Raw genomic sequence first — 13,094 nt, forward strand, 5'->3', positions numbered from 1 at the left:
ATATTATTTTGTCCTTGAGTTATATAATATAGACTGATGCCTGTAGCAGACAATAGTATTCCTGCAAAAGGATAGCACCTACTAAATTCAATTGATAAATTTTACACAAAGTCTACACATACCAAGGTTCATAGGTCAGGGACTATGTATTCTTTTCATTCTCTAACAAATTGTGCCATTTCCTTGTTAGGAAATGAACCTATTGTCCTTCTATATGGTATCATTTATATTGTCTTTCACATGATTTGTAGACATGGTTTTTTTTCGTTGACTAATTACACTAAGAATTCTGTAATTTCTTGATAAAATACTACATCACTCTAATTAGTCAAACATTGTTCCCGATAAATGCGTTGATTTGTTGTGCATGGATGACATTTTTGGTGTTGTTGCTTACCATGGTTTTAACACTCATCCATCATCACCTTTGTTACAAAGGTCACTTGGTCATTGACACCGAGGGTTCCATTCTTTTTCTTATGATGTCAGAACAGAGTTAAAAACCGAATTCAGATTTGGATTAAAATTTAGATGTTAAAAACAGTTGTCTGACAAAGCTGTAGACAACATTGATCCAGAACAAAAGAATAATTCTATGTAATCCTTATGACTTCACTGATAAGATAATACTGATGTGAGAACCTGGGATTGAAACCCTGGCCTTTAAGTATCTATAGATATAGACTAAAACTTCACTAAAATAGAGCTATATGTACCGAGACTGCACATCAATTTGTTTGATTAATTTCTCAAAATGTTCAGAACTTCAGAAGTACACGAATACACTTTCCCAATTTCCCAAAATTTCCACACACACACAAAATTTCCAATTGAGACAGACACTGCATTACAGCTGATTTGAATTGAACTATGAATCTATTGTTGTCCAAGAGTTTACCTAAAGCCTGTGATAACTGATAACATGGTATTGAATACAACAGTAGATCTACCGTCTATTGTCCTCTGTCTAAACAACATCAGAATAAAACAGAATTGTCTGGAAAAAAAACCCATATAACTCAATATTTGCTGTGTACTAGGTTCTTGTTGACTAAATAATGTGTGGTACATTGCCCCCCAAAATATATTGCACAATTATATTTATACAAATATTTGTGTCTGTATATAGACACCGGTGTATAGGATTGTGTTCGGTTTGTCCAAAGTCCAGTACAGTGCTCTCACTGCTAAGATCAAAACAATATGATGTTCACATTTCACGTCAATAACAAGCTGGAGATTGACTAACCAAGACATGTTTATACATGATGACATGTTATCAGCGACATGGTCTTTTCAGGTGTACTAGCATACTCGCTTTTCTATCTATAAAAATTGTCTGTAATAGCCAGCTACCTTGCGATATATTTTGCCAAGTTCGGGACTGGATTAATGTTTCACTTTTTCTCAGCAACAACTCTTGTCCATGCGTAAACTACATTTTCTATTTTGTAAAATTTGTCAGGAGTAGCCAGTACGAAGCCATGATAAAATTGTTTTATAATTGAAAAAAATCCAAAATAAATACCCAATCCTCATCCATATGGCCACTTTAACTCATCAAGTCTAAATCTCATTTTCCACACAGCTGACCGTCTAGATTTTACTTTCACGATATGCAGGTATGGAACATCCAAGTCATTATTTAGAATTGTAAGTTGATGCCACTTGAGGACAAGACAACATATCAACTTGACAAGTAATTACATACAGACAAATTCTAATTCTTACCTCATGGTCTTCCAACAAACGTTTCTCCATGATATCACCACATTTGCATGTGACCTGAAAGAGAAGGAAATATAGCTGAGTGATCTTGAAATTTGGCTTTTATCTAAAATGTGTATATTCATTCTATTACTAAAGTTTGGAGGACAAGTGTAATTTAACAACAAGAACAAACACTGATGTTGTACAATGAGTGCAGTGTTTATGCTAAGGTTGGGGAACCCCTGTAGCAGAAGGAGTAAAATTGCGTTTCAATACAATCTATTATATTAAATTTGCAACCCCAAACCGTAGTAGATTTTACTTGCTTACTGCACTTAACAAAAACACTAGTGTGCAAAAAATAAGCCTTAGCAGGAACACTAGCATAATGGGTACAGTACATCATATAAGACAGCATATGCCACTGCCATTATAAACCATAACACAACATGACTCAACACAGTACAGCACACAAAACAACCAACCCAAACAGCATGTTACACAACACAGCATAACATGACACAAAACAGCAAAATGCAACACAGCAGTGACAGCACAGCACAGCACAGCACAACACAACACAACACAACACAGCACAACACAACACAGCACAGCACAATACAACACAACCCAACACAACACAACACAAAGTCTGCATACAAAACTATTTGGATACATGACAGGAACTTCTACACTAAAAGGGATGCCAGAAAAATATTAAGAAATTAATTCATCAATTTTACAATCACCCAAAACAGTAACATATACATACCTGTACATGTAGTTCATCTATATGGCTATCCATTTCACTTCTAGGTACTGGTTCCTTACAATGTTTACACAGTACAATGTTTCGTTGACAGTGAGTTTGATGCATAATAAAGTTGGCTGATGGAATGTCCTTTTTGCTATGACAAGAAACAAAGATTTGTTAACATTAACAGTTATATTTGTCATTGATATGGTCAAGTTGGTATATAATATTTAATAATCTATTAACTGCTACAAAAATATTATGAGAAAACACTAATAACATATGGAATGATATAGTGTTCATTTTTCAGAGATACATGTACATTTGTATGCTAGGCATAAAATGAAATATACACTTATTACGTACTTCTTGCATTCACAAATGGGCATACATTGTAGGGATGTTTTTCCTAAATAGGGTGCATACTGCTAGGTTAATTTAAATTATGCTACCTGTGTTCCTTATTCTCTTTATCATCAAATGCCAGCTACAATTCTTTGAAATAAAAGTGTTTGAGTGGTGTTGACCTGACTGACCTTTATAAAACACCCCACCCATAAAATTCACCTACACTGTATTACACATTCTGTGATTCATCAACAGTGACGCGTCACTTACACAAAGCCGTGTCTAGTGTTGTAAATATTGATGAAAAGAGACACTTATTGTTCAATTCTCGGTGCCTGCAATAGCATTTTACCTCATGCTAGAGGGTCAAAATAGAACAAGAAGGTAGATTTATTTTTAAGCGCATGTAGAGTAATGCATGTGAAACGTGTGGAGCGGAAGTTATGGTGTCGACCAAGAAATCGAATGTTTGTTATTTTTATGATGCACCTTGGCAGAAATATTCTATTTCAGGTAGCGACAATTAATACCTACAGTAGTGTTAACTACAAAATGTATATCGACATATTTATCATTTCATTTCATTAATATCTTTAAGTACAATTTCAAATTCTCACAACTTGGGTTTTCAGTGACTTTTCCAGCTTTTCCAAAACAAAGCTGTCTTTGCTTTATTTAAATGATACTGTGTTGAAATTTTTGGTGAAAACTCAGTAGAGTCAAATTGTAGGAGAAAGGCTAAGGGACAATTGCACAATGTCACACAAGCTCAATAAATGAACATCGTTCGTTTAGGATAAAAAGCTTTCTCCCTTAAAGAAAGTTTACAAGCGCGACATTGACACATTTATATATGAATGATGTAAACCATGATGAAAATTGTAGCGATCACACCACTACAATCGATGCAATGTAAAAACATGATGGTAAACATGAAATTCCAACTTTACGAAACTGTTTACTGAGATGTCATTCACTGTCAGTGAACTACTGAACTATAGTATAAGTCACGCACTCATTCTTTGGGAAATCATGCGTAAAAAAAGAGTCATCTATACCACGACCAGGTCTCATATGCCAAGCTTCCTCGATCATTAGACATGGTTATTAACCACTATATATCTTATATTGTATGAAGCAATTTGTGAGAAACAGAGTGTCCATATATTCATTTTTACATTTACAACTGTAAATCAGCTTATATACAACATAATAATATTTAATAATATTTATTTCTTATATAGCGCATTACATAATTGAGAATGGCTACATTGTATAGGTTATTCAATCTTCTGTTACACATGTGACAATATACATCCCTTATTATATACCATATACAAGCCAAGTTATTGTCTTTGAACAGAAAATATGGATCAAACACCCTGGTCATTCCACATCATGACAACATGTGCCTACATCTCATTCTCTGGTTCTGTGAGCTCAAAATATTAGTCAAAACATTGCATCATTATTTTTCAAGATTTTTCATACTATGCTTGAGGAGGTACAATTATATTATTCCCCAATATTTTTCTTCATTCAGCTGGAAAATACTCGTGACCTAAGGGGTTTTGTTACGAGTCTAATGACTCATGGTGACAAGGCTCCTTAGGTCTCTTAATGTCTTTTCCTTCGTTAAACAAAGAAATATATTGGGGAAACATCCAATTGTCTTCTCTAGTGGAGAGTAAAGGATTTCTTTTCATGTTTAGACAATGTATACATGTTACGGTATAATGAGACGCTAACCCAATTGTAAGACTCCCATGACCTTTACCCCCAATGTTTCAATGCAGCAAGGCCTTTTTAATACCAGTAAACAATTCTATGAAACACTATCTCAGACAGAGGGTTACTGTACTGTGCACTCCGCCAAGAAAACATGGCCAACAGCTGGGAGAAAACAGACAGGATTACAAGTACTACTAGTACAAACATTGCTAATATTACCATGTACTAACGTCAATTTAAAATGTAAATGTATGGTGTAGTTATTCTCATGCAATGTGTTTGAATTTGTTGGCTGTTTTACATATTATTATGCAATTCAAAGAAGTTATCTCTAAAATGAAAATGCAGAAAAAAAATGAAAATGCTACACTGCACCTAAGTCATCTATAGACATCTCTATATATTGCACATAATTGAATCTAGATATCAGAAATTTATCTTTCTGTTTCTGTGTTTAGTTACTTTCGTTTTTGACTACTGAATTTACCACATGCAGAGACATTTACACATTACAATATCATGTGCATCACAATATGTCATAATGGTTCAGTTTCTAAATCGTACTCTTAGAGTCTTAGATAGTGGAAAAAAAATAAGTTGATTTTGTTTGTTTGTTTGTTTGTTTACTTTTAAACTTAAAATTATTGATATACATTGGATTAACGTTAGCAACTTGTATGTAGCAGTAAAAAATTGACCGGTGCAGTTACAAAAATACACAAATTAATGCAATATTTATACAAAGAAAATTAATCATTTCAAACGTAGACAAGTCTAAAGCAGAAATTATTATTTCATGCAACACACAAAATTTGCAACTGCCATCTGAGGTCGTGGTATGACATTTGTAACGACTGTGGTTGTCACAATGTGCTAATGTTGTTCATGTTAGTCATCCTTGTCAACCGAAAGGACAGGAGGGACTTACCAGTTACTGCATCGTTTGGTTTCGACTTCTACTTCCTCGTCTGCCATGGTGTTTTCTTTAAAATTTCTCACCAGGTCTGTCTTTGACAACAAGTACAAGAATCCGGTACCGTTGCGATGTCCGAATATACGAATAAAGTCAAACCCAAACAGAGAGTTCTTCTGGGTCAACCGGCAAATTATTCACCGATGTCAAATCGCGATTCTCGATTTGAAATACACTAATTGCTAGACTTTTCTCGTATTTTTGACTTGCATTTCGATATCTTGCACTGGAAACAACGATGTTTTGACAGTAAATGTACAATTTTTTAACTTGCTTTCGGTACACGTCCACACGATTGCTCCCTCTTGTAACAAAATATGCCTTTATTTAGAGCTATTTTATTTTACCTTCATCCCCCCACTCTTGGACAAAGTTTTTTGTGAAGTGTAGAAATAATCAACCATGCACTGAATTTCTTGATTTATAGAATTAGAAGAAACATATTTTGTGATTTTTTAAAAAGTGGTTTAATACCTTTTAAGACTTAAAAACAATAAAAGGTATTGCCCTTTTAAAATTTATTTAAAAATATTTCGGGGTGACAATAGATAATTGTAAGAGCCAATTTCACTTAACCCGGAAATACTTCTTTCGATGACTAGTAACGCGAGATCTCATTCAGGGTCAGCACAGGCGGAGCCACATGGTCTCAGTTGCAGACGAGTTTTATTCTTGAACATAGCGAAAATTCAGAATTTTAGTGAAAATGGCGGCTTTCGGTGCCGCTGGAATGTCTCCAGCGCAGATGCAGTTGGTGGCTGAGTTGGAAATAGAAATGATGGCAGACATGTACAACAGGTAATCTAGCTAACCCAAAAAAAACCCGAATGATTTTAATTTTTGATTCAGATCTCTTGATCATTGATCACAGAGCACTAGAGCTAGCACTGATTTGAGTATCATCTCCGGAATGAAACGATAAAAGGATAAATACACTGTATAGAAAGCAGTCTTTGGTAAACAATGTACTAGAGGTAAACAGTAAATCACAAGTGTAATTTTTCGTCAGATTAATGTCTACTTCACAGTCCCCCTTACCACCATGGAAAGCACTACCGCCCTCTGTGTCGAGATAACGATCAGTGAAGTAGGAAGAGCAAAGTCATTGCCAGGGTCATATACAATCTGATTACACTCCGAAGTAGTGTACACTTAGCGATTTCTTTTTGGCTGTTAAGTTGTTACATCACTTGTTCTTTCGTGAGAACTCATTACACACAATACCATAGGTTTTCATGAACCCAGTCTCGTGCATTTCATATGAGTATCCAATCAGAATCTGTCGTACAATATAACACTCAACGTTCGAAATTGATAGAAAGAGAATCACCAAACAATAACGATAACATCGTTGTCTGTGCTCTTTGCTTGTGCTCTTTTTGTACCGAGTGCTCTGAAGTACTGGACCCGTATGTTCAGTGCATTACGCATTTTCATTGGTTGAGTGAATTCACTCGGCGCTATCGTGTTGCTCGAGGAAACCTATGGCAAATTCTGTCAGATGTATGTAATGAGCGCTCACAAAAGAACAAACGACGGTAAACGTAACAGCCAAAAAGAAATCATGAAGTGTACACTACATCGGATTTTAATCAGATTGGGTCATATATTGCATCAACGACCTTGACAGAATTAAAAATTCTGTTGGTTTGGTATCAGTGCCATTGTATGAATACTGTTATATAATGGGTTTTCACAACAGCATCATTCATGTGTTTTGAAATATTAGCTTGAGTCTAGAAAAACAAAAAAACTGATTCATATCTCTTGATCACTGATCATGCCCAGAGCACTAGAGCTAGCACTGATATAAGTTTCATTTCTGGAATGAAAACGATAAAATGATAAATGTATCATATAGAAAGCAGCCATTGGTAAACAATGTACTAGAGGTACATTGTAGTACATAGGTAGAGGTAAATTGTAGTACATACAGTAAAACAGTAAATCACAAATTAAATTTGTAAGACTCCTTTAGCCAGCACAACTAAAACAAATTACATTAGCCATTGTTATGTTGTGGGATTTGGTAATAGCAGAATTTGAAATAAGTTGTTTGGTTTTTATGGCAATTATCGTAACTATTAGGATCAAAAGAGGCGTGGAAGGGCCAAAGAAGTCTTTCCACCTTAGTGGTGAATGATAAATCAGAATGAACCTTTCAGAAGCTAGCTTCATATTTAACTAAACAAGTGTTGAAGTTGTACTACTTCAGTGTTTTTGCTAAGGTTGGGGAATTCCAGTACCAGAAAGGGGTAAAAGTTGCATAGTTTCCCAGACAATCTGCCATAATTTTGTTTGAGCGCCCTTGTAAAATTACTGGGGGAACCCCGCTAGATTTTACCTGCATACCACTGTTCTTATTTGATTTTATTGCACTGCAGAATGACGTCAGCATGTCAAAAGAAGTGTGTTCCTCCCAAGTACAAGGAAGGTGACCTGACCAAAGGAGAGTCAGTGTGTCTAGATAGATGTGTGGCCAAGTACCTCGACGTGCACGAAAGACTGGGAAAGAAATTAACTGAGAAATCAATGCAAGATGAACAAGTGATGAAACAACTACAACAGCAACAACAGGATGGAAGCAGTTGATAATACTGAACTATTGTGTTGTAATTAATTGTAGAATGGAGACTTTTCCAAGTATTTTTGTGTTTTGTGTAAATGTGTATACAGCGCCCTCACACAAGGAACGGGAATGAAACCAGTTTTCACAGTTTTACTGTGAGATTTTACTATGTGTGATTTTGTGACATGAGGATTCATTCGTTCAATTTAGTCAAATGGCAGAGAACATTATGGTGATGTTATAAGCAGAGATAGTACAAGTGACTCCTTCCTCCCTTGATAAGGTATTAGTATTTTGATGATGGAGAATGTGAAAGTACAGTGAAAAGTCAACATGAACTGGCTTGCATGCATAATGTACATATAAGTTACACCAACAGTATAGAGACATGTATTTTACTCACCACTGCATATAAAGTTATTATTTGACAACATTTATACTTCATTAAAACTCATTTAAAATCAGATTGTTATTGTTAAAATTTCTCATTCCTCCAACTTCTGTAGACATAAACATGCCACATCATGTACCCGTGATTACTTTAGCTTTGTTTCCTTACCCCTTCACCTTCCCTGTGTATGGACATGAACAAACATGGTGAACCATTGATTCACGAAGCTTTGGTTTGAACATCAAACATGGGGCATTGGGAGTCCCAGTGTAGGTAATACAAAAGCATTCACTGTCAAGAAATGAGGTAGAGCAAGTGACAGTTTGAAGACATTACTCTTATATAAAATAGTCTTTACAAATTAATGAAAGAGATTTTCCATAGTATAAAACCACTCAAATAATTGAAAAAAAAATCTACTGATTTCACATTATCTCTAAATATTTGTACTTTTATTACTGAAGGATATGCCTACTGAGGTTAATATATGGATACACTCACTATAATAGAACTATAGGAATTCTTTCATTGTATAAATAGTCCACATGTACATAAATGCACAAAAAACAAGAGAATTATCATCTTCACCACTAGATGGCGATATTTATTACAATCGTTCGCTTTGCTCCACCATTAGTGTTTTAACACTGCTAAAGCTCAATTTTTAATGCCATGTATTCTTCTGTTTGTAATTACAAGTTCTTCAAAACTATACTTGTTGGTAGTATTACCATCACCTCAACATTTATCAACTTGACTGGGGTCTTCCTTGCTGGTGATACCCTCTTTCCTTTAAAGCTTGCAACTTATATCTTGACATTCATAATATTTGCTATATATTCTGGTAATCGTACAACATCAACTTTCAATACCATCAACATCTATCAATTTTGCGGTTGTTGGATTTTCAACCTGGTAAACTCTCTCCTGTGCTACTTCAAGTTTTTCCAAGTCATCCGTGTCCAGTTTTTCTTTTTCAGACTTAACAAACGGAGTAATATCTTTAATTTGTACTGTCCATTCTGTGGCATATTTCCTCAACATCTGTAATAAGATACACATTAAGCAAATTAGGTTACAAAAATATTTCATATCTCGGCAAACTTATGACCAAATATATATGTATAAAAAACCTCATTTTCAATCATGTGAAAAACTAAGGAGATGTTCCAAATAACATGTCCCATGCTCAATTAAGCAATATTGCCTTTATGATTACATGTACAGAACGTTAAATGTACCTATTGAATAGTAAAGACGAACGGCACTCCAGGAAATAAATAGAGAGATTTTCATAAACTATAGGTTATGAGGAGTTATTTCATGATTTTACATCACCTACAATTACTTGTGATTTCAGAGAAACACCAGGTTGATCTTGTGAATTTATATGGTATCTTTGCTGTGGGCTATTGCATCATGGGAGTCAGCAGATATAATGTATTCAATGGTTGAACACTGAATATTCATGAGAGCTGTTTTACACTGCAGTGTATAGTAGTTTTGTATTCTCTAGAACCCATAGTTTATGAAAACATTTCTATTTCCTGGAGTGGTGTTTCCCTTTATGTGAGTACATAAAATCATTCTGAACTCTATAGCAAGAAGATTCCTTCTAAAACTGAAGTGTAGGAAACTGCCAATCTCTACATAAGGGTTCTATTAAAAGCCATGGCATGAATACTTTGCAATCGGGATGCCCGTAAAATATATACATATTACATATTACACCAGAATTTATCTTTCTGAAATAAGTATTCATATTACCTTAATGTGTTCACCAAGGTGTGCGTGTGTGTGTGTGTGTGTGTGTGTGTGTGTGCGTGTACGCATGTGTGTGCGTGCGTGTGTGCATGCGTGTGCGCACGCATGTGCACACATGCGCGCGTGTGTATGTGCGTGCGTGCGTGCGTGTGTGTGTGTGTGTGTACGTGTGTGTGTATACGTGTGTATGCATACATGCATGTACGTACTACAACTGTGGACCACAGACTGTGGACAATTGAAACCTGTTACAAACAGGGAAAGTCAACAAATTAATTGGATTAATAACACTTGGCATGTCATGTTGGAAGTACAGATACATTTATTACATTCCATCATTTACTAAGAACAGTTGTATGGCCTCTTTACATAATAGTTCATATCCACAAACAAACAAATTAGATGTTTCCCTGGAATTCCATATACACATAAAGAGGCCATAAAACTGTTCTTATCAAACCATGGTGTGTAATACAAGTCTCTACTGTTCCAACATGCTGAGCCAAGTGTAATGCAATTCATTTCTACTTTCCCTTGCAACAGGTTCCATTTGTCCATGGTCTGTTGTGGGCAACTGTATCTACCTACACACACACACACACACACACACACACACACACACACACACACTACATATACATGTAGACATACAAACATGCCTCTACTCAGCAACAATGCAATAAGATATCCCTGACGAATCTGATTACTGAAAATGCATATTACCTCTTTTTTAAGTCCTAGCTGAATGGCTCTTCTATCTTCTGACTGTCCCCGTGGTTTATGATCAGGATCCCACTGTAAACGTACTTCAATTTTATCTTTGCCTTCAAGACCTGCAGCTTTCTGAGCCTGAATGTTATAGGATTATAGAAATGCAGAGATATCAGTCTCAAAATGTCCCTTCTAGGGTGTATAGTTATGCAGCAAGGGTCAATAGCTTTCTGCGGTTTTTATATTTTGTGAACCAGGCTTATAAAGTAATGCTCTCATACAATGTGAATGTAAAGACAAACATGCCAGTTATGCTTCACTAGAAAATGGTAAGTTGCCCAACACTGGCTTTTCAGATGTGCCAGTGTTGTTGTCTAATGTGATGAAGGCACTGAACGGCCAATATTTCAATAGTGTTTTGTATTTGTATCAATAAATCAAATGTCACTATTAAAAGTGAGAAAATAGTTAAAACACATTTTCTTGAAATTTTATCTAGTATATGTTGCTTCCAAAGTTATTGTAAAACTGAACACAATTTCCAATATGTATGTTACTTTCTATAGAGATTGTGGCTAGCTATAGATGTGTGCTTACCTGTGGTGTGTATGCGTTGGCTAGTATTGTATCAAAGCCTTCTCTTGTAAGCCACACTGCTAACACCCTTTCTTGGTTTTTCTTCTCTGCCCATCCACATCTGTACATCATCCATAAAAAGTTGGTCTTGATCCAAGACATTCTATCAAAACTAAAATGTGGACCTCCAAACCTTGGAAATGAAATAGAAGTATCAAGTTTAATATTCAACACAAATACAGACTATCCAGGTTCTTCCATGGGAATCATGTTACAAACAAATAAACAAATACACAAACAAGCAAATAAATATGCATGGGTAAATGATTTTTTTTAAACTCGCGGATAAGTATCTATAAACATGTATATATGTATATACTGGCCTGTATACTGTTGAAATAATATACTATATATTTACCTGTATGTTTCTATAGTGTTGTTTGTAGAGATAGTACCGGTATATAGAAACATACAGTATATTATTTCAATAGTATACAGGCCTGTATATAGATATACACATGTTTATATAGATAGTTATCCATGAGTTTAAAATGATATAGCTGCAATAATTGGTTTTATGTAGAATACTTTTTTATTCTTTTTTTTTATATTTTGACTCAATATTGTTTGTTTTACTTTTTATTTCTTATGGGGTTTACAAAGAAAAACAAAGCGGAGGACCGAGAGTGACGTAGCGAAACTGCTACAGTACTGCATCTAAAAATGATATAACATATTTGTTTGTTTGTTTGTTTGTGCGCTTGTATGTTTGTTTGTTTGTTTATTTATTTTGTTGTTTGTAACACGGTTCCCGGGCTCCCTGTGGTTCTTTAATCATCTATAAATGTGGTATCATCATCAACTGTACGGATGTTTGAAAGTCGTCTAGATAAACTGTGGGAAAACAACCCTTGTATTCTGATTATAAGGAAAACACTATTGAAACTTCACTATATCACTACAGACTGTAGTACACAGGAACCTCATGACTAAGTTAGCATAGAGCTGACAGTACCGGCCAGATCGGACACTTCACTATGTATATATACTTGGAGTAATTATACTGCCAGTACATAGAAACTCTAGTACACAGGAACCTCATGACTAAGTTGGAACACACAGTAGCTGGCAGAAGAGGCCAAACAGGTCTAAAGTCAGAATGAATCTAAGAATAAAACTGAAATTCTCACCTTTGATTTTCCACTGCATATTCTGCAATCTGTGGCTTAAATGCCTGATACACGACCACAACGTTATCGTCGTATTGAGCCAAGATGTGTTTCCCACTCTTCGGCCAATTATTTCTAACTTGTTCTATATATGACTCAGTGATCCACGGTATTTTGTTGGTTGCCATCTCTCTTATGGTATTAAGCGCTATATTTGACGACCTTCCTCTCAATATACATGCATCTACCTGTAAACATCGCCAAATTGCACAACAGTACGAAAGTGTCATCAATGCGGAAGTAGAAGTAAATAAAGAATTGCGCCCGCAACGTAAGTCATTTAAGTTCGCGAAGGATTTCTACGAGATAACGCCCTGTGCGAGAGCTAAAAAATCCAA

General features: G+C 35.3%; 3 protein-coding genes across 3 annotated transcripts in view; 1 reads left to right on the forward strand and 2 right to left on the reverse strand.

Annotated features, from left to right (window-relative positions):
• The window catches only part of LOC144449759 (TRAF-type zinc finger domain-containing protein 1-like), a 19,065-nt gene extending 13,536 nt beyond the window's left edge, over positions 1-5,529 (reverse strand). Inside the window, exons 1-3 of the mRNA XM_078140336.1 lie at positions 5,472-5,529; positions 2,483-2,618; positions 1,732-1,785 (exon numbers count right to left, since the gene is read on the reverse strand). Coding sequence (XP_077996462.1) covers positions 1,732-1,785; positions 2,483-2,618; positions 5,472-5,518 — 237 coding nt within the window. The 5' untranslated portion in view covers positions 5,519-5,529. The remainder of the gene's footprint in view (positions 1-1,731; positions 1,786-2,482; positions 2,619-5,471) is intronic.
• A 620-nt stretch (positions 5,530-6,149) lies between these two features.
• LOC144449431 (mitochondrial import inner membrane translocase subunit Tim10-like) lies at positions 6,150-8,507 on the forward strand. The gene is made up of 2 exons (XM_078139963.1): positions 6,150-6,314; positions 7,901-8,507. Exons 1-2 carry the CDS (start codon positions 6,223-6,225, stop codon positions 8,106-8,108), a joined length of 300 nt encoding a protein of 99 aa, XP_077996089.1. The 5' UTR covers positions 6,150-6,222; the 3' UTR covers positions 8,109-8,507.
• A 514-nt stretch (positions 8,508-9,021) lies between these two features.
• On the reverse strand, positions 9,022-12,982 carry LOC144449541 (uncharacterized). The gene is made up of 4 exons (XM_078140087.1): positions 12,718-12,982; positions 11,549-11,720; positions 10,964-11,089; positions 9,022-9,520 (listed from the first exon to the last, which is right to left on the reverse strand). The coding sequence occupies exons 1-4, from the start codon at positions 12,882-12,884 to the stop codon at positions 9,335-9,337; spliced, it is 651 nt and encodes a 216-aa protein (XP_077996213.1). The 5' UTR covers positions 12,885-12,982; the 3' UTR covers positions 9,022-9,334.
• Between the last annotated feature and the right edge of the window lie 112 nt (positions 12,983-13,094).

This window comes from Glandiceps talaboti, chromosome 18 (genome assembly GCF_964340395.1).
Source record: "Glandiceps talaboti chromosome 18, keGlaTala1.1, whole genome shotgun sequence".
NCBI classification, from domain to species: domain Eukaryota; kingdom Metazoa; phylum Hemichordata; class Enteropneusta; family Spengelidae; genus Glandiceps; species Glandiceps talaboti.

Bases quoted from the DNA above. Each gene is read 5' to 3' on its own strand.
- LOC144449431 (XM_078139963.1), top strand. From the start codon at position 6,223: ATGGCGGCTTTCGGTGCCGCTGGAATGTCTCCAGCGCAGATGCAGTTG. The intron at 6,315-7,900 runs GTAATCTAGCTA...ATTGCACTGCAG, and splicing joins ATGGCAGACATGTACAACAG to AATGACGTCAGCATGTCAAA.
- LOC144449541 (XM_078140087.1), bottom strand. From the start codon at position 12,884: ATGGCAACCAACAAAATACCGTGGATCACTGAGTCATATATAGAACAA. The intron at 11,721-12,717 runs GTGAGAATTTCA...TTCATTTCCAAG, and splicing joins TATGCAGTGGAAAATCAAAG to GTTTGGAGGTCCACATTTTA. The intron at 9,521-10,963 runs GTAATATGCATT...ATCTTATTACAG, and splicing joins AGCTAGGACTTAAAAAAGAG to ATGTTGAGGAAATATGCCAC.